Source organism: Ylistrum balloti, unplaced genomic scaffold (genome assembly GCF_031769215.1).
Source record: "Ylistrum balloti isolate Yb309-2 unplaced genomic scaffold, AGI_CSIRO_Ybal_v1 Utg372280, whole genome shotgun sequence".
Classification (NCBI taxonomy): Eukaryota; Metazoa; Mollusca; class Bivalvia; order Pectinida; family Pectinidae; genus Ylistrum; species Ylistrum balloti.
In genome coordinates, this window is record NW_026783060.1 from 24,289 (window position 1) to 47,490 (window position 23,202).

Genomic DNA, 23,202 nt, shown 5'->3' on the forward strand with positions numbered 1-23,202 from the left:
ATCATGTAATAATGCGTCCTTGGTAGTTCACTGTCAACGTCTGAAATTATAATTTTTCAATACACGGTTTCGGAGGAGAAATGAGAGAAAATTACTCGGTAATATGTCTGGGTGTTGATGGAATATTTAACCCCCGGGGTCACAAAATGTGGTAAAATCCTCGGGTTTGTTACTCCTTGGGAAAAATATCTCCGTCCTCCACTCCATACACATGAAAGAGGCTTATAATATACCGAGACCTATTCACCAGGTGACACTGAATAAATGTCAACAAACATTTAATTTGACGGTAAACTTCTGATCCATACAACATAATTCTAGGCTCGAACTAAATATTGTGAACACTATTTCGTCCAAACATAAACAATACTTTGAAATATTGGTCGCGCTGATTCGCTCAGTCATCAACAAAACCATGGTTCAGACCGACGTTACTCAGGTTTGAAAACAACTGTTTCGTCCAATGTTGAATAAAATACGGTTTCGACAAAAGATTAAGGCACCAGCGACGAGTAAACAAAATCATCATTCGAACTCCAGAATAGTTATGCGAAGAAGAAAATGTGACTTTCGGATACGATACAAGAAGAATAAGACCTTTCAGACAGAGTCCTGAATCCACTATGTATACGTACATATATTGAACACGTATATCGCTCGGAGACATATAAATACAAAAGTAAAATTTCTCTGACGAGCAAAGACATTAAACTTTTCCCATGGAGTTCATTTACTGAGAACCACTCTTACATAAATTCCGTATGAATTCGGCCAGTAGTAAAATAGTGATGACGTCATTTAAAATGACGTAATAAATAAGATAACAATTTGAATACTTCTGACATTTTATTTCATGTCAATTTAAAGAATTCATAGAGGCAAGACACAATTCATAGAGTGGAATAAAGGATCAAATCATCTCGTGGTTCTTCAGACCCACCAACGTTAAGAGTACCATTTGTTGTGACAACACTATACAAACCATAATGCTGATGATGTTTAAGTTGGCTGACAGGTGTGCAGGAAATGGGAACGGCCAGATTCACATGTGCAAGGAATAAGAACGGTCACAAAGCGTTCCCGTGTGTATGGCTATATTTTCCTGTGACATATGTTACCAGATCTCAATTATCCGATATAAACTCAAACATACGGGATTTGGACGATTTATTTTAATGGACGAAAAAATAGTTACATGTCAGAGTATTACCTCAACAGAAAAAAAAGTTTGGTTACAATAATTAATTAATTAACGAGTTTCTAAAAACCATTGCTTCAGCTTTATGATAGTCATTTTTATAAATGCTTTGATTAATCCGTGGCAATATCGCTTGGACCATCCAGACATTTCAAATATTACTGGAATTTGACCCTTAAACATCGCGCAATGTTTTATCACCCCGACCTAGACATGAATACTATGTATACCACAGACCCTCGAAGGTCGTGCACTGATTGACCTTCTACCTTATCATAACATACCATATCATGGTTATAAGGACATATCATAAAAATCCTGTATTTTCACTCTAATTTTTTATTTTATTCCATCAAAACCTTGGTTTCTGGTTCGTGGTGACATTGACTTACATTTGAATGCTTCAACATGTTTAAAATATTGACCAATACATGATTGTGACACGACCAGAATAATACCAACACTTCTATAATGGGACAACCCTTGCCTACTTCCGCTTGACACTTGTGATAGTCCTTACCGCACTTGGACAGCAAAATGGATATTTCTGGCAGTATAAACAGGACATATGTCATGGGAATTTCAAAATTCCCAAAAAAGATAAAATTTCAGAAATATAAATAACAAATTACACCCATTAGCAACATCACTGAAGTTTGAAGGATGATCAAAGTTTGTTAGTTGCACTTTTGTCATCACGTGTTTAGGTTTGTCCGATTTACTGACGTCATCAACAACTGCCATCTGAACTTCTTGTATATTTGGCATTATTTAACGGTAACTATTGAAGTGGACCAATCAAATGCAGTGTTACATTTTTAATTCTTACACTTGATATATATATATATGGCAGAGAAAAATTCTTTCTGACTGTTGTTCTTCCAACATTAAAACAAAATATTACATGAAAATATGCAACAAAAGAGGTGGTATATCAAAAGTCACCAGCAAAAAAAAGACATACTTCTAAACAATAAAATGTTTTTTTACAATATAAAAAAAGGAATCTGACTTTTTCAAGTGTGGAGGGAGACCTTTTTTCACTTTGTATGAACATTGAAAATATACATGCTAACAGCACCAAAAATGCTGTTAATCATTTCCCATCACTGAAGCTGTGAAGTAGAATCCTCATCGTGTCAATCGCAAACAAATTTAGAGACTTTATATGTAGGTACCACTAGATAGTGTGTCAACTGCATGTACCGGTTAGACAGAGTGTGCCAAGTATACCGTCAAATTAGAGAGTGAACACACTGTAAGTAACGGTTAGACAGAGTGTGCCAAGTATACGGTCAAATTAGAGAGTGTACACACTGTAAGTACCGGTTAGACAGAGTGTGCCAAGTATACGGTCAAATTAGAGAGTGTACACACTGTAAGTAGCGGTTAGACAGAACAGGCCAATTGTAGGTTCAAATTAGAAAGGATACACATTGTATGTACCGTTTAGACAGAACAGGCCAATTGTAGGTTCAAATTAGAGAGGATACACTTTGTAACTACCGTTTAGATAGAACAGGCCAATTGTAGGTTCAAATTAGAAAGGATACACATTGTAAGTACCGGTTCAAATTAGAAAGGATACACATTGTAAGTACCGTTTAGACAGAACAGGCCAATTGTAGGTTCAAATTAGAGAGGATACACATTGTAAGTACCGTTTAGACAGAGCAGGTCAATTGTAGGTTCAAATTAGAGAGTGTGGACATTGTTAGTATTGCTAAGACATAGTGTGCCAATTGTAAGTAAGGTGTAAACAGAATTAACCACTTGTTCTGGTTGTAAAATATTTCAAATTAAATGCTATTTGTGTCAACAAATGCCTTATATGGTCTGATGCTGTTTATTGCATTTGTGAGGGTTCACACATGCAAGGTCTGTAATTGTGAATACAATCTACCCTACAAACACTTGTGAAGGACACATGCTGGATGCCTGTTGGTAATACTTAGTATGAGATTCACATCCTTAAAGCTTCAACACCACCACACCATTTTAAATCAGATGAATACATTCTATTTTCCTGGTGTAGTTTTATTAAATTTACTAGGATCTCAAATGAAATAAAGCGAGATTTTTTAATATTTCATCAAGAAAAACTGGAATACATCAATAATTGAGATGTATTGGGAAGTTTCCATTTCAATTAAAAATCAGCAGTGACATCACCAGCATTTATATCATAATGCCATGACATTTACTCTCGTGAGATCAAACTCATCACGGATTTTAAAAACAATACAACACTGTCTGTAAAAAGCACAGAACAAGACGTCTTAGATTTTACAAATTAAAAATTAATAGTATTATAACATTGAAATGAATACAACTTGTATATCTTGAGTAAATTCAAAAGAGTATATGTCAGATGAGTAAAACCTACACGCAGTTTACAATATAAACTCTACTTCTCCATCCATAAAAAACCGATGCTCCTCCGACAATCATTTCATCTTGTGACCAAGGCTGAAAACCAACTTTTAGAGTGATATATGCACTCCAATATTTTTTCTATCAAAGATGGTTCAAATTAGTTATAAAGATAATACATACATCATAAACAGTTCTCGTAGAATTCTAGACTCATGCCTTTATGGGTACAGCATTTTTATGAGCTTTTCTAGTGAAAACTGGAAAATGGTTTAAGAACTCTACAATTTCCATATTTACAATGGAATTTCAGTTTACAAAAAGATTGTCCTCAATTTAATATTTAATACAGCACTAAAAAGTATATTACATGTAATACAGAACTAAATGTAAGGTGTACAGCTGGACCACAGGAAAATGTAGCATAATCCTCGTATCCCTCATTGTCCAAACCTACATATCACCGTCCCCTATATAATTACATTTCACCCTCCCTTACATACCTACATTTCACCCTCCCCTAATACCTACATATCACCCTCCCCCATGCACCTACATATCACCCTCTCTTACACACCTACATATCACTGTCCCCCATATACCTACATTTCACCCTCCCACATGCACCTACATATCACCCTCTCTTACACACCTACATATCACCGCCCCCTATATAATTACATTTCACCCTCCCTTATATACCTACATTTCACCCTCCCCTAATACCTACATATCACCCTCCCCCATGCACCTACATATCACCTTCTCTTACACACCTACATATCACCCTCCCCCATATACCTACATTTCACCCTCCCCCATATACCTACATAAAACCTTCCCTTTCATATCACTTTCCCCTAAATACCAACACATCAACCTCCTCTATATACATACATATCACCTTTTCCCTACATATACCTCACCATTTATTTTCAATCCAAAAATGATCACATAATTTTTCTCTGACAAACTTTTAGAATGAACTCCATTTAAATGTATACACATTGTGAGTGAGAATGGGATCATGCTACAGATTCCTGCTACAAGTCCCTGTGCTAAACATGCAGAGATTATGTAACTTGTATACCAATCTGGTTAATAACAGATCTAACATACCATAATTTACTACATTATATTTTTATCATGATAAAGTTTTTATATATATATATATTGTATTGATAGAATGCTGTTGGATGACTTAGTCAACATAGCAAATGTTCTGTTTCACGAACATTTTCAGATCTGACGGCCATCTACAGGCAATTATTTTAGTTAAACTTCTTGTTATTAAATAAAGTGATTGGTTGAAGATGGCTGTCAGGTCTGAAAATGTAGGTGTAACTCGATATTTGCTATGTTGACTGACCTCAAGATACAGCAATTAATTTGTATAATTATCATTTAAAAATCAGTAGGAGTTCAGTTGATATAATACAACACGAAAAAGTTTTGATACAAAGAGTACGTGTATTCTATCAAATAAAATTTGAACAGATATATCAAACCTGAATCAATTTAGATCCATGAAAGGTATAAAACGAAAAATTACCTCTATATCTGGAGCAGTCACATTGTTTTAGCATCAGGAAGTATAACAGTATTTAGGAATCTGTTTTAATCAAATTGGTTATACAATACTATTTCTACACAAGCATGATAACATATATATCCAGTAACTGAACATTCAATTATATACAGATTAATTAACAAGTGTAATGCTGATAAATACACAGCAGTATAAGGCCTTCAGACATATTTACAACTATATACATTAACAACAAAAATAACATTTGCAGACTCTTCGTCCACTACAAAAAGCTTGCAACAACATTGTTAAGCCTTGCTATGGCTTAAAAAGCATAAATCACATAGTCACACAATAATCTTCTTGGCTTTATCAAGAGATAAAGCCACTTTTAAGCCCACTCTTACTTTGGAAGGAAATGTGAGAAATATTTCGTTTTACACAAGAGAAGAAAAGACTATGTAAAATTTAATCCGTAGTCATAAAAGTATTCTTTGGCAATAACAAAAAGGGTAAAGGAGTTGTCTACATACTGGTGTCATTGAAAGCCACTTACTGCTGCTTGATTTGGTCTTTAAAAGTATTGAATCTTGTTCATTTTTCTGTCGGAATATTTTGATTGCTCAAAATGCTAAAGAGAATGGACCTAGATAAGAAAATGCAAACCGTAAATCAATTTCTTATCCAAACAATTTGGTTCTAAGCAAAATTTTGGATGAGTTATGTCTCTAGACCTAAATTTGGATTGTGTTTATGACATCTTAACATTATCATACAGTTCTATCTTGTAATTGTCAGGGTGAGATTTCTCTCGTTATACCTGGTTAGTGTAGAGTTGATACACAGGAATACTGAACTGACCCTAAATATTGACCTTAACCAGGCAGTCAAAGTGAAAATCAATCTGTCATGATTTGAAACACAAAATATGAAGTTTTTAATGTTGAACACACTTTCTCCCCTAAAATGAAAGCTATACTGTAAGAGAAATTGTGTAACCAATGCTTGGTTTTATATCAGGTACATGATTATCTTGAATGTATGTTAAACAACCCTTTCTATTATAAGGACAGGACAGGAGTTAAGTCTTGATTGTGTGATTAACACAGTGACTTTGATACAGTAAAACATCACTGTATTACATCACACGACGCTGTAGTGAACTGGAGAATCACACGTTACTAGCACATGTGTATATCTCAGGAACAGGCTTGGGAGCCAGTCTAGCAGCATTAGTATTGTGACCTTGTAAGGATCACCTTGGAATTGAGGTCCTTTCATGTGCTATACATTCTAGCATTCCTCCACTTGCATTCATTTGTCACTCACACAATAAATGCTGTTCATGTTTAGATTGAAGGTGTCTGTCATACACAAGCCAACCCTGCCTTGTCTTCCTGATAGTCTTTATCACGAAGACGCATTGAGACTGCTGCAACAAGGGCGGCACCTTTTCCACTTCCATCATGGGAAAGCATTAACTTGAACTGAAAAACAGAAAAGGTCAAATAAAGTTAACCACGAATTAAAATTTACATTTTAAAAAATTCTACTTTTTGTTTTTTTATTTCATGGCATAATGGATTGGATAATTCATAAAAGCAAAAAGCAGTTAAATATCCATAATGAGAAGCATTCCTATACAATCAAGAAATGAGAATCGAAAATAAATCTAGTCATTCAGCCAACAGGATTACCTTTAATCCTGGCTTTACAAGTTCCTGTATTTTCAGACACATGAGGTTGTGGAACCGAGGATGGAATCTATAAAGTGAGCCATCAACTGCTATCGTCATCTCTGGCTTATTGAGCTTGTTAATAAGTGTGGCCAGACCTGTGAAAACAAGTTTAAAGGTCATTAAAGATAAATGGTTAACATGTCATTGTAGGGAAGTTGTCATCAGGTCAGACACGGTTTGGAGGACATGATAGATAACAGTATGTTGTCAGTTAGTGGTTTCCAGGTAGAGGGGACGTTTTTGTTAATAAATTGTTTCAAAGTAAGAGGATCATTTCTGTAAGTAAATTGTTTCTAGGTAAGAGAGGTCATAAAATATTGTTTCTAGATAAGAGAGGTTGTTTTTGTTAGTAAATTGTTTCTAGATAAGGGAGGTCGTTTTTGTTAGTATATTGTTTCTAGATAAGGGAGGTCGTTTTTGTTAGTATATTGTTTCTAGATAAGGGAGGTTGTATTGTTAATAAAATGTTTCTAGGTAAGAGGGGATGTTCTTGTTAGTAAATTGTTTCTAGATAAGGGAGGTCGTTTTTGTTAGTATATTGTTTCTAGATAAGGGAGGTCGTTTTTGTTAGTAAATTGTTTCTAGATAAGGGAGGTCGTTTTTGTTAGTATATTGTTTCTAGATAAGGGAGGTCGTTTTTGTTAGTAAATTGTTTCTAGATAAGGGAGGTCGTTTTTGTTAGTATATTGTTTCTAGATAAGGGAGGTCGTTTTTGTTAGTAAATTGTTTCTAGATAAGGGAGGTCGTTTTTGTTAGTAAATTGTTGCTAGGTAAGAGGGGACATTTTCACATTAACGTCATGAGTTGGTTATACATCTTCCTTACCTGCTGATGCAAGGAAAGCTGCCCGCGCTGAAACCAATGTACAAATATATTTGGCAATTTTGCAGTCCTCTGTTGTATAGTTCTCAATGCCCAATTCATCTAGAACTTGTTTTGTATTAGCGAAAAACTCATCATGATCACTGAAATAGATAAATATCACCAGTCAATATTTAAACACTGCACAATCAGAAAAAAATTCCAGATATTGAAAATGAAAACAGCTGTGTCCTGAGGTACCAGCAGTTACACAAAATCCAAGACCTCACACATATAGGATTAATTGACTCATGTGGCAAGTTTTAAGATCAGCTCTGGGACTGCTTTCTTAATAGAAGCTTGGAAATAACTGGAGATTTAAAACAAATAGATATGATCTGAGAAATATTTTCACATCTGATATACAATATTAAGGATCACCTTGATAATTTTCTTTACAATAGATATTTCCCACACTATTCAACCAATGATCTAGTTTGACTTGAAGCAGATTCCAGATGAAACTTGTTCGAACTTACCTTTCAATTTCAGATACATATTTTGTGTAGAAACGTCCCCTGACAAACAGTTCACACTCGCGGTCAATACTTGTGAAGATAAGTCCCTCCATGGTAAGTCGTTCTAGGGTAAGTCGCACAATCTCACCCATATACATCCCAGAAATCATTTTCTCCATACTGAAAACAAACATCATATCAACTCCATCATACCAAACAAAAGACATTTCTCAACCTTGATAGACAGTATACAGCTTCTTGCTTAATACTAGCCATTGATATGATTATCTTTTACAAAAACATATCAATTGTGAATATATTAAAAAAAAAAAAACATCCAGGGTATTCCAGACTTCAGAACAAAATTTAAATGAATCTTTCTACGAATTAATTGTATAGCAACGTTTATATCCAAGGTGAGACTTACATCTGTTTTCCAGGATTGATGGAGAAGTTATCCAGTTCTCTATCATACTCTGTTCGGATAAAGTCCAGACAGCCATTGTCTCCAAACGCTCCCCACTCAGTGTTGATAATAACCTGTAGGAAACATCATATGATACATATAGGTTAAGGCTGTACACTGCCTACACTATAACATGGTTATTCCTCATAAGAGTTATCAAATAACAAACATAAAATAAGTACAATTGTATAAGAATAGAAAACGTAAAATAACCTGTTAATTTTCTAGTAAATGTATTTATAAATGGTAAATAAGACTACACAGTTAATAACCAGGTAATTCAAGGGATGTTTTTAGACCTCTGTGGTTAAAACACAGATAGTAATGAGTACATACATTATCCATCCTTTAATAAACCCAGGGGACCTACAAATAACCTCCGAATCAGAAGTCAAAGGGTGGGCTTATTACAGGACAAAGAAATAGCACTTCTTGATAATTCTATTGAACATAAATCAAATGAAGGATATGAAAATAAGTCCTAGCCCAACCCTAGACATATTTACCTGTTGAGGGTGACAATTATCACCTTCCCATAGTTCAACATTGTCCAGCTGTTCCATGTAACAAGCATTACAACCTGTGCCTGCAACAACAATAACATCAATAACAATCCACTTCAAAATTAAGTCTATAACACACAGTCAACCTCAACATAATGTCCATAACTCCCAGTCCATCTCACACAATGTCCATAACTCACAGTCCATCTCAACATAATGTCCATAACTCCCAGTCCATCTCAACATAATGTCCATAACTCCCAGTCCATCTCAACATAATGTCAATAACTCACAGTCCATCTCACACAATGTCCATAACTCACAGTCCATCTCAACATAATGTCCATAACTCCCAGTCCATCTCAACATAATGTCCATAACTCACAGTCCATCTCAACATAATGTCCATAACTCCCAGTCCATCTCAACATAATGTCCATAACTCCCAGTCCATCTCAACATAATGTCAATAACTCACAGTCCATCTCACACAATGTCCATAACTCACAGTCCATCTCAACATAATGTCCATAACTCCCAGTCCATCTCAACATAATGTCCATAACTCACAGTCCATCTCAACATAATGTCCATAACTCCCAGTCCATCTCAACATAATGTCCATAACTCACAGTCCATCTCAACATAATGTCCATAACTCACAGTCCATCTCACACAATGTCAATAACTCACAGTCCATCTCACACAATGTCCATAACTCACAGTCCATCTCACACAATGTCCATAACTCACAGTCCATCTCACACAATGTCCATAACTCACAGTCCATCTCACACAATGTCCATAACTCACAGTCCATCTCACACAATGTCCATAACTCACAGTCCATCTCACACAATGTCCATAACTCACAGTCCATCTCAACATAATGTCCATAACTCACAGTCAATCTCAACATAATGTCCATAACTCACAGTCAATCTCAACATGATGTCCATAACTCACAGTCCATCTCACACAATGTCTATAACTCACAGTCCATCTCAACACAATGTCCATAACTCGCAATTCATCTCAGTGAAATGATCTTGACTCACTGAAGGAATAAAATATGTTCATCACCTTGTAAGAGTTTCTGACATACTAGGAAAATAAAGATTACCTTTTTAATTTCCCACAAATGCATATGTACATAATTTGTTTTCAAAAAGCAGTAAGTGAGAGATATATTGTTCTGTGGTCAGGAAATTAGGAGAGGTATTTGAATAGTTAACTCTTCTGGTGTTTATAAGTGGGAATTCCACTAGAGACCAAACCCAAGATCAGTTACTGTAGTATAATTGACCCCTTGTTATTTATGTCAGGTACCTAGCATTAATAATCAACCATTACCTACATATATACATGCATTTACATTTTTATACCTTACTCCAGGACGTACAATATCTAAACTGTTTACCATGACTGGAAAATAGTGCCATTTTATGACACGACACCTCAAATATATTCTGTTCCCTTGCACAACCTTAATGTTCTGAAGATAATGTACATATATAATAAAACTTACGTATAGCAAACATTACTGCCATCTAATTACCACAATTAATCATTTAGGTCTATAAATGTAAACGAGGGCCTTGGCCCTTAACAGTCATCTGAAAATCGAGGAATGAATGAACAAACCCAAAGAATTCACTAATTTTGTTGAAATCTGTTGAAGTATTAAGGAGTAGTAGCATGTTAAAGCCAAATATTGACCAACTTTCCCATCTTGACCTAAAAAGGCTGACTGAAATGTTCTCATGAATAATTAGAAGACACAAGGTCACCTAATTTCTAAATGTATATACAATCAAGACCGTGACATGGGAATGATATTTCCTTGTCACAATGGAGTTCTTAGTTTTCATAGGAGAGCTACCAAACAAGGTTGCAAAAAGCACTCTGAAATATTGGAACACTTCAACATTAGATTTTGGTTTCTAAAAATACCTAAATGTTTGAAGTACATGTCACATGTAATATGTCCCAGTATCACAGTCATTATATAGAATATAATACACTTACATTTACAGTTTATCTGTAAGTGATTAAGTAGTCCGTTATACACTATGGTCTGTATCTAACCATGCAGAAAAAATTGAATTCCTCATTTATCACTGATAAAACATTCACACAAACTTCATCTTTTATTCATTTATTTTGTTCAGAAAGCTTTGGGCGATTGCTGATGGAAATAAACATTGGACACAACAATAATGATGTCCTAGACAACATAACTTTATCACTCTTACACATATAATATCTTCTGTAACTCGGTGAGAGGCTTGCTTTTGATATTTTAAATGTGAATGAATTTGAATTAAAATCACTGGTTGTCACAAGTTTAACTACAGGTTCCAGACTCCGAGGTAATTTACATATAATGCCATTGTAGTAGTTTTAAACTGAGAAGTCAGTCACTCAGAATCACAGTCACATGTAATACAATACGTTATAATACTACTGTTTCCACACACATTTTTTAAACAAATTGCCAAGTTATAATGAAGGGTTACACTATAAACTCTTGGCTAACACATTATCATTTCCCTTACACAGGAATGAGATTATTGCAGTTTCTCTATGTTTTTTTTAATGTAATAAGTATTGTGTATTTGCAAATCTATCAACAATGTGCTTTTTTCCAAAAAGTGATAATGTGCTGAATTTTGATTGCCTCAAATTGCCTAAGTTTGCAGCAGTTTTGATCACTAATGACCTAAAATATTTACACAAGGTCAGTGTTACAGATTATACAATACCGCTTACCAACAAAACGTGTGATGAAGCTTACCTAGAATGAGACCAATTTCACACTGCCTGTCGCTGTGAGCGGTGGACATCAGCGTTCCTACAGCGTCATTCACGACAGCAACAATCTCAATCACAGTATTCTAGAAGAGAGGAAACACAGATAGGAAACATCACTGCAACCGTACTACTAAATCATTATCTATATAATAGCTTTTAATCAAGGATTGCACACATGTATTAAGCTTGAAGTAAGAAGTGATATGTTGGCCCCCTTGGGTACTGTAATAAGCCCACCACTTGACTGTGGATAAAAAGAAATGTGTTGGCCCCCTAAGTCCTGTAATAAGCCCACCCCCTAACTGCGGATAAAAAGAAATGTGTTGGCCCCCTAAGTCCTGTAATAAGCCCACCAAACCCCCTAGCTGTGAATAAGAAGTAATGTGAGGGCCCCTGCGGTCCTGTAATAAGCCCACCCCCTAACTGCGGATAAAAAGAAATGTGTTGGCCCCCTAAGTCCTGTAATAAGCCCACCCCCTAACTGCGGATAAAAAGAAATGTGTTGGCCCCGTAAGTCCTGTAATAAGCCCACCCCCTAACTGCGGATAAGAAGAAAAGTGTTGGCCCCCTAAGTCCTGTAATAAGCCCACCAAACCCCCTAGCTGTGAATAAGAAGTAATGTGAGGGCCCCTGCGGTCCTGTAATAAGCCCATCCCCTGACTTTGAGTAAGAAGAAATAGGTTAATTCCCTAGGGTCTTGTGATAAGTCCATCCCCTCTCCCCAACTTTAAGTAATAAATGCTGTGTTAGTCCCCTGGACTTGTTATCCAGTATCAAGTACATAACCCCCTGGATTTATAACAGATATGTAAGGTATATATACGGACTGTTTGTACAGAGTTGTTCAACCTGCTCTCATTTCTCAACACGATAGTGTTTATTTACATTACCATTGAGTATTTCACTACATCAAAATTGGACTTTAGAATCTCCTTGTGCATGCCATATATGTATTTACATGGATTAGGTTTGACAATAACTAGTTCCTGTTTGAATTTACCCACTGTAATGATCCAACCTTGTACTTAGAATATACTGTCCTAATCCATATAATACACACAGTTTGCCTTGTAGAAGGTACTATACCTTGTACAATGTAGACCTTTATTTGTAACGTGAAATGTGTTATACACATTAATAACACAACATTTGTCGCGGAATGAGAGCCACCAGGTTATCATTATGAATTCATTGTAATTGGTATAAACATGTTTTGCTGTAATTGGTATAAACATGTTTTGCTGTAATTGGTATAAACTGTTTTTATCTCACTTTACAGCTTCCTGTCTGGATAGCTGATAATAAGGCAATAATACATCAATACTTTATAATGTACTCAGGTATCCTCAAATTTTCCTCCAGAAGCCTGTGATGCATCAGTAACATGTACCAAGATTTAGCAGTTGTCCACTACTTGGAGGTAACGTTAGGAGGTGGTCCCTGATTAACATTTTATCCTTGTTGTGAATGAATTAAGTGTAATCTATCATACTAATATATTTCCCTGGTAGCATCATAATACAACAATGTTAACAACAGTATAATAATTAGGATATACTTCTATCCCTGTGAAATATTACAACACATACAGATCAGAATATTACCTAACAACTACACACCCTATATATAACCCTGACACACTGACCTTGTACTGTTAGCACAGGCTACACTGGCGAGTCAGAATGACCTACATTTTATTTTTGGGCATGAATACAGTTCTTTTATTTAAAACACTCTCAAAAGATCTAACTCTGTGTAACTGAAACAACATCCTAGATTAGACTGTGTATATATACAGTGTCTTTAGTTTGTTCTAATATAATATGATATACCATTGAATATCATGGGAGACAAGAATAATAGGGATAGCTGGAAAATTGCCACAGGCAGACATTGTAGTAGACTAGAATATTACCAGAAGCCCCTTGAGGCTTGAATATCATCAGAACCCTAGCAAAGACCCCAGGCAGCCATGTCTAAAACCCATCAGACAATGACAAAGCAGAGTCTCATAGATTTCCTACGACAGAGACCCAAGTCTTGAATATTAACAAGTTTCTGACAAATAGAGCATTTGTAAGTTTCCTCAATATCATATGAAATAGAAACAAATTTACCTGGTCATCAGATCTTTTTAATCATAAGAACATAAACACATTTTTCTCATCAAAATTATCTTGGCTCTTTATCATCTATATAGGCGAGAATATTTCCCTGGACTGGCCTTAAATATTTCCATATGGGATGGAATATTACCCAAAGCTAGACATACACACAAAAAACAGTATTACTCTAACTTGGCTACAATATTACTCTGGGCTGGAGTATTATCCACCACAAACTACTGGCTGGAAAAATACCCAAAAGTTGAATATTGCCCTGATAAGGCCATAATGTTAACCCAAACTAGATATATTTCTCCAACCAAACTAAAATGTTACCCTTGGCTGAAACTTGACTTGCAACAGATCTATACTCCAGACAGAAATATTAGCCAAGGATTTGTTAAGGGTTATACCACCAAACATGATACTTAGGCCAGGTATTTATCTGGGGACATTTCAACAAACTTCCCTCACTCTTTTTTTAATTTAACAGTGAACACCTGATGATAGACTATGCAACATAATACTGCGGTATGCCTACCTTCTTTAGCTGTACAATGTATTAGATAGGCATTCAACCTTAAAGCTAGTGTGAAAGACAAGGTATTATGGGTATGGTGTCAAGGTCATTATTTATCATACGACAAATCTTCTCTCCTTATATCTGTAACTTGTCACAGATGGCCAGAAGACTTCAGCAGGTATAGATTACTTGTGGCTGGCCGATCCTTACCATCAGTATTTGAAAGGTCGTTTTTTCTTGTACATTTTATGTCCCAATTAAATCAGATATCAACTAAATGCATCCCTGTTTTGTTGCATATCACCAGACTAATTTAGTACTTCAAGTGTTCAGTAAATGGTGTTAAATATCAATTATCAATGAGACGGTAGGAAAAGAACATTAAGGGGTATTTTTATCATATATACATATAGTTAAACTTTGTTTTAAAGGACTATTTGTCTACAAAGGCCATTTGTTTTGGTCCCCATAAAACTAATTTCAACTGAACCTCTGTATCAAGGTCACCTGTCTATTAAGACAAAACCAAGATGAGGAACCTGGATCTGTAAATGGATGAATGCACTCTACTTAGAAGGGATAATGGAACCTAAGTACAAATAAAGGTTTGGATATTTGGCCTAGAATAGGGACACACAAACAGAGAAATTTAAATAGGGTGAACTACAATATTCATGAAATCGAAAATGAATAGCTTCACTGCTCATTATAATTATGATGTGGAACACTTGCAATTTTTACAGTTGTTGGTAATGCTAGATAATTTCTGTCCAATGAAAAATGTTGGAATCTTAGTTATTATAACGACCAGTCCAACGACAGCAAATGTATCCAAGGCTACAGCGGTACGGATATATACACATATAAATGCAGGGAAATACACAAAATATAACACATGTCATATAGCAACTGCTCAACACATGCTGTTAGCTAACAGGAGTAATTCACTAACCTGACAGCTAAAACATGCATCCTCTATATACACATTCTGTCGACATATTATCAGGATGCAGCCATTTTCATTGAATATTCTAAATTTTGTGTATTTTATACCTGGTGATATTGACACCAGTAAAACGGTCATCATCAATATAAATTTAAATTAGGTACCAAGTCAAATGAAATGGACATACAGCCCTTTGTGTCTGTTCTAGGACATACAAATTAATTTGCTCTTAAATTTCATTTAACGTATACTTCATGTCAGATTAGATTTAGTCAGCAGGATGTTTGTCGGATAAAAAAAACAAAGACATGACAACTTTCTTTTCACTACCAAGTAGTTTTACGGAAATGATCTCATGCATTTCTCACACTTTCATATTTTCTCTGAAAGATGAATACAACTAACCCTAAAGATAATTGCACAAAAAGCTGTAATGTAGAGCACTGTACAATGCTGTCTATTCAGAGTGGCATCTAAGACAAGATTTAGATTCTAATAAGCATTGGTTACTGCATGGGTTTTGAGTAACAAGGGATTTATTAAATCTGACGGATAACAAGGGTGTAATAAGTAACAAATGTCCAAAAATCATGGTATAACTGACTTACTACATACTTTTCATCTCAAACAAACAGAGAGGGAGTGAAAAAAACTGATCTTGTCAGTCCCTATACCATAAATCTTGTTTTATGTATGATTTACCTGTATGAATTAGTATGTCTCGGTACCAGGGAGCTCTTGGGTCAGTATTTATATCAGTCTGTCTTTATCCATAATGATGGACACAAGACTTACCTGTGAAGATGACTTGTGGATGTTTGGCTTTAAAATCACCAAACTACGATATACATGGACATACATGTTATTGATATTCCAACACGAAATATTATGAGAGGATCAGGAAAATTTGAAAATGTTTAAATCCTGGTTAATTGGAAAGCTCAAACACCATTTTCAGAGGTGAAGGAACAAAGTATTGGATACAACGGGAAAATCTGTTCTGTAAATTTGGAGAATAATGGGAAAAATAGCCGTAAGTTGTACATTCTGATCCTAATTCTTGTGAATCAGGTTTAAGATACAGGATACTGAAACCACTTCCATACAAGAGGCATATTCATCACAAAGTGATTTCAGTTTTTCAAGTGTTTATCTTTCAGGAAATGGTTTTATTTAAATGTGCCATTTTGTGATCAAGGAAATATGCAGTGCAGCTCCAAAGAGATCACAAACATTTCCAAGAAATGAGGAAGATGTTTTACATTCTCATGAAAAGGATATTCTAAAATCATGCATCAACTTTGTGAAACATGAGATAAGTGGTAATTTGTAATGGCATTTGTGTGAATCATGTGGATTATATCATTAAAATTCATCCTTCCATCTTTATTATTGATTAGGACATTACTAATTTAAATAAATATTTCCATGTTTCTTACGGGTTGTTACCACAGTCCACTGCTTACAGCCCTTTTCATGGTCATTTAATCAGGATTACCTATGAAAAGGGATAAGGTGTGCAGTGGACTAATGCAACAAGTGATTTATCACCTACTTTTCCATTGTGAGAGGTGTCAAGTATGCAATGATAACAAATAACAGGTGATCATAACACTATCAAGGTAATCATGTGACATTAGTCTCATTCAGCACTAACACCAGCAAAGAAAATCAACTGATTATGAATGAAAAGTTTTGTCAAGGTCGTATGTGGCTGGTAAACTATAAGTACTCACTGTTCTGCGCTTCAGAGCATCTTGAAGTAACCTGCAAATGTCTTCATTTACAACTCCTTCACATCGGAATCCTTTTGTCCACTTTGAGAGGCGTGCAGTTGCAAGACCTTCTTGTTTACATGGAAAGGAGAAAGTAAACCCCAGGGGCAGTTGTTCCCCTTGCAAATCATGGTCATTCACAAATCGTCCAATACAGTCTGCAATATGGTCAAATAGCTGAAAGTCAAAATATTAGATCTAAGTTACAAAGTCTGCAATACAGGGTGTCATACAGGTTATTAATGGGACTAAGAAAGATTTCCTCACTTCTGTCTAGAAGTACCATATATGGAGGATCTCTGAAGTCATGTGTACATGTAGGATCATTTTAATACAAAAAAATGACATGTTTGATCTAGACTTACCTGTATACCTGTGCCAAGCATAATTCTCTGTGGTATAAGGTAAGTTTTACTCTGTATATCAACTTCTCGGCCATCCAACTTTACCATCAGTACACGAAAGTTGGTTCCACCCAAATCTAGAGCCAAAAACTTTCCTTTTTCTGTAAAAGATACATTTCATTAAAGATTTTAAAAGGAAAAGAACACTTTTAAAAGCAAATATCTTAATCAGTTTATTTCAAGGTTAACACATCAGAATAGTGAAATATTATACCTCATTAGTTAGGTTAAGCAAGTTGAAGTATGAAGACCTTTACTCACCTGTCCCATCAGGTAAGGCACGGACAAATGTGGGAAACATTTTGATATCTGCCATATGATTGGAGGTCTTAAGGAGACCATAGTTCATTTCATCATGCAAAAGATGCATCACTCTCTTGTATGTTAGGGAGGATAATTTAAATCCCCGCACATAATTCTCAATCTGGAAAATAAAGTAAGATCTTAAGTTTAAAATTTCATAAACTTAAATAGTACCCAAACAGTTCAATTTAAAGAGCAATTAAAATCCCCTTTCATGACTGAGAAAATATTAGTTCCTAACAACCCCTTTTCTGTTAGTGGTCAGTCATCAGGGACTTGTAAGATCTTTAACTCAGAAGTTACAAATATGGAATCTTAAATATTTCTTTTTAAGAAAAACAAGAGATCCTCGAGGGATCTTGGCACCCAATATCACTTGATCTTTATTTGTTCTATAAATTTGAATCTTTTGCCTTCTTTCCTCCATTTTTTGCTCTTAGTTACATGAAATCTAAAATTCCTGTTAAGAAATAGCCATAATAATTTTAAACAACTGTCAAATCCAAGAAGGTTGCTCATCAGCCATTTTTGTTTTTCATATCAGTCATTAAAAAGGCACAACTAGGGACAAGGACAAATCTACATATGAAAGTTGAGAAAGATCCATTGAGTACTTTTAAAGAAATTGTGATATCAATCTTTCATTGCTAAAATCCATGATGCCAGCATATCAGCCATGTTTTTTCTTAACCCGTTCCAGAATCAAAAAGATAAAACTAGAAACCAAGGGCATCTACATATGAACTTTGAAAAAGATAAATTTCTCCAACAAACTTTCACTGTCAAACCCAAAGATGACTGTCTGGCTGCCGTTTTGTTTCCCTGACCAGTCCCAATATCATACTTGCATACCCTAACTAGTGACCAAAGGGAAACTGATACTTGCATACCCTAACTAGTGACCAAAGGGAAACTGATACTTGCATACCCTAACTAGTGACCAAAGGGAAACTACTAATGAAATTTGAGAAAGATCCATCAAGAACTATTCAAGAAATAGCTATAACAAAAGTTGTTTATGGACAGATGGATAGACAACAGATCATGGATGTATCTTTACTTGGAGATAAATTCAACGTATAATTGATAATTTAATCATTCAATTCAAAGTTTAATTCAGAGACTTTATAAAATGTTTCTTTATTTATTGGATTTGAAAAAAAATATAATTGCAAATGAATATATCTGTCACAAAATAACAAATGTATTGCATTTTTATTTGTACACTGTATTCAGGAAAACAGAGTCTTATACTGCAAAGAAAACATTAGCAGCACTCTGAGCACCTGGTGGAGTTGTAACTTATCTGAATTTCCTAAAGGATATAAATGTGACATCAGGTCATTTCTAATGTAAAACATTCTAATTTATCATGTTATCAGTGACATTTACCTTATGGTTATAACTTGTATGGTGTAATATGCTGCTACAAGAAAAACTGAACAAAATAATTATGGATTGTACAAACATCTTAGTCAAATGTCATTCTGTAGTTCTCGTATTTCTGGACACAGGTGAAAAAACAAGAGATTCCAGAATGATCTTGGCACCCATTATTGTTTAATTGCTATTTGCTCTTTCGAAGTTGGATCTTTTCTCTTCTCTGTATTAGCTAATAATTTATGAAATTTGAAAAATCGTCTCAAAATATAGCAAAAAATAATCTTCATCTGCCAAATCCAAGATGGCTGCTTGTTAGCAATTTTGCTTTCCTGATCAAACAGGTACAACAAGGGACCAAGGGGAACGCACATATGATAATTGAGAGTTCCATCCAGGTCTTATCACAAAGAAAAGATAACAAACTTTCATTGCTACAATCCAAGATGGCCACCATTCCTCTGCCATTTTGTTTTCCTTTTAAGTCATAAAATAAAACAGGCACAACTAGGGACCAAGATGAACTTACATAATAGATTTAAGAAGTCAGAATCTGTACAGTACTTCTGAAGAAACAATGGTAGCTAAATTTTTTTACTGATGGACAAAGGGGAATTTAAATACCCACCATGATGGTGGGCTAGAAAGTTAAAGCTCATGTCAAGAATGTAATCTCCTGCATTTTCTGATACCCTAATTACACAGTATACTTATGCATTGAGTGATTATTGAGAGTAATAGTCCCAGTCAAATAAAAAGACAAAAGTTTATTCGTTTGATACAATCAATTAAACAGAAATTAAGTTTTAAAACATGAAGGATTTTCAAGACCACTACCAAGGTGGCCAAATAGAAGATGTCAATCTGGCCCGAAGATTAACTTCATTGCTTAACTGATCCATAGTCAGCATTCCTATAAACATTTTGCAGTACATAAAATTGAGCTCAAAATGTAAATTGTTGAGATGGTAAAATTTTCAGAAATATTCATACTAGTACAATAAATACATACAATCTGTGTAATCTACTTCCCTGATTCATCAATTTGATGATTATTAATTGACTTTACGAAAATACACAATTGGAATGAAAGCCTACAATGTTTTGAAAGAATTTGTTTGAACACTGATTATCTCTGGACACGTAAAAATCTACAACTGATGGAAGTTATGTTCCAACAACGTCAGCCCATATCCATTCAAACTTCTTGATGGCCAGATGGGCATGAAAATTAAATGTTTTAAAACACAGAACATTTTCAAGTATTTTTTTATAATCATACATATCAAACTTGATCAATCTGATGATACATTTTGTCCAATTCGTCAAAAGAAATAGTTAAGAACCGTAAACAATCTGTTTACTTGCTTATTTACGCAGTGAAAACTATCACGATGCTTGGGACTTGGCTCGTCCTACACATCAGCCTAACCTTGACCTTTCGCGAGCAAGGGTAATTTATTTAGAGGTGTGTCTGCCACACACCGCTGTATTAACCAATCAAAACCCCTCATGCTCGCAGACCTTTGTTTACACGAAAACGCGTTAAATGACTTCAGCTGTATTAAATAGTTTTTTTCATCAATCATAGAGCCAATAGTTTAACTGTGATTTCAATGGTTTAACTAATTAACGACAACTGTATTAACTAGTACATATTACAACCAAGTTAATGTAAACAAGACTCGGTAGCAGCAAAACAACATGGACTCCCGTCTATAAATAGCAGCACATTTTGTGTTTCGTAAGAAACTCAAATTATGTTGGACGTTACTTTGGCGATACGAAACATAAAGGAGAGATATGTAATAGAATAACGTTGAAGATAACAAACTAAGCAGAGTTCTGAAACGTTATGATACCAACAATAATGCAGACTCGAATCTAAACTACAAAACATAACAGGCCTACCATGGCGGTGACCTACATTCCCTCAAAACCAGAAGCATTATACCATTAAAATTGACAAACAACATATTTTCCCTTCGGCTTTGATAAATTCTGTGATAGTTTTCTGTGTTTAGAGTCTCAATAATCTGAAAATATGACTTCGTTCACTTCAAAGTCAGGATTCCCCTTTCGACCACCTCCCCTTCTCCGGTACCACAATTCTCCCTGGACCAACAGCAACTGTCCTTATGGGGAATGAAAACAGCAGGATACGACTATCATACGTTGTACTTACCTTTTCATACTTTGTCAACTTCTCTGGTGTTGATGGCATATTATAACAATCCAATTCCGACGACAATAAGGTGCACAGTATCTCCCAGCACACTCACCGCCTAGTACATGATACGTGACCCAATTATAACATTCATGGGCTTACACTGTAGCTACGCACTGACGTCAGCAAACGGCGCTCTGCCAATATACAACCTTATATACCGAGATATGTGCATATATGTATCAGAAAGCTGAAATGCGGGGGGAATTATAAAAAGTATCAAGCATTTCTAATTTGCGGTTTTGTGTTGGGTTTATGATATAGAGACATGCAATTAAATTAGAAGTATTCAACAAGTAAATGGAACAAAAGAAAAATTGCATTTACAGATCTACACTGTACTGCCTAACATTCTAGGTACACTATGTATCTTTATTTTTTTTCACAATGTAAATTGTGACCAGATTTGCTATTAACTTTTGTATTTAGATCGATATTATGATGTTTGAGAAGTCCATGATTAGATTACATTTAATTTGTAGCTTTAACTATATTATTACAAAATTACATGTAACACGAGATTTTTATGTGTAAAAGCAGCGCGCTTCTTTGTCCCAGTTGGTAGAACCGGGCGATTATTCCGAACGCCGGAGATCCGGTTTCGATTCCTGGTCAAGGGACTCGTCGGAAGGAATATGTACTGGACTTGTTGTCATTTCAGGTGTTATATTCCCTGAATGCAAAATATTTTATAGAAGAGACCGAGCGAGAAATGAAGGTCACATTCCAAACGAGCGTCGAAAATCCCTGACTAAGGATGTCGTCTGTACAAGACTAGACTTGATGACACCTCCAAGGCTAGAAGCTATGGGAGATGGAGACGCTTCCTTGGAGATACTCGGACCGTTATGTAAGTTGTCGTTGATGTTGAAAACTCTGAGAAGGAGGGAGAAGTGTAGAAATTATGAGTACAGGAATTTCCTTTAAGTTTAGCGGCTTTAGTTGAACGTTAGAGTGTCCAGCTAGATACCGAAAGGTCGCTTGTTCGAACATCGCCAGGGCAGGGTGTTTTTCATTACTCCCTTATTACACTAACACTGCCGTGAATGTGTCTGGTCCGGAGGGGACATATCAAGATGGCGGTAACGAAACACGCATAGTGATGTTTACGAGATAACGTGTTGTTTTCTACAGTGTAGCTGTCGTGACAGAAACGTTGAACAGCAACATTTACGCAAACGGCACAAACAAGTTTCGAAATATAAGTGCTATTTAATCCGAGGACGATGTACAAGAAATCTGAATTGGGTAAGGTGCAAGGATATTTCATTTTGCTTCCGTTTTTTGCACAGACGTTACCACAGAAACCCATATAGACACAACACATAGACAACTGTACCTTCACAATGTTTAAAGTAGGATATTAATTCAGTGGGAAAAGTTTTGCAACAAAGTGGATACTTCATCTGTAATTCTAAGTATTGGCAAACTTTAGACTTTATCATATATATACATATAACACATAGGATCTACTTGAATTTTCAAAAATCAGGGCTTCTTTCTCAGATTATCAAGATTTCAAGATTTATTTGATCATTCGGGCACACCTTCGACAAGACGTCAACATACAGACAGTATTACACACACACACACACACAC

General features: G+C 35.3%; 1 protein-coding gene across 1 annotated transcript; it reads right to left on the reverse strand.

Annotated features, from left to right (window-relative positions):
- Positions 1-833: 833 nt before the first annotated feature.
- LOC132564435 (hexokinase-2-like) lies at positions 834-21,674 on the reverse strand. The gene is made up of 11 exons (XM_060229089.1): positions 21,562-21,674; positions 17,955-18,117; positions 17,655-17,794; positions 17,251-17,466; positions 11,924-12,023; positions 9,130-9,209; positions 8,585-8,697; positions 8,179-8,337; positions 7,664-7,803; positions 6,797-6,933; positions 834-6,586 (listed from the first exon to the last, which is right to left on the reverse strand). The coding sequence occupies exons 1-11, from the start codon at positions 21,598-21,600 to the stop codon at positions 6,467-6,469; spliced, it is 1,407 nt and encodes a 468-aa protein (XP_060085072.1). The 5' UTR covers positions 21,601-21,674; the 3' UTR covers positions 834-6,466.
- Positions 21,675-23,202: the final 1,528 nt, after the last annotated feature.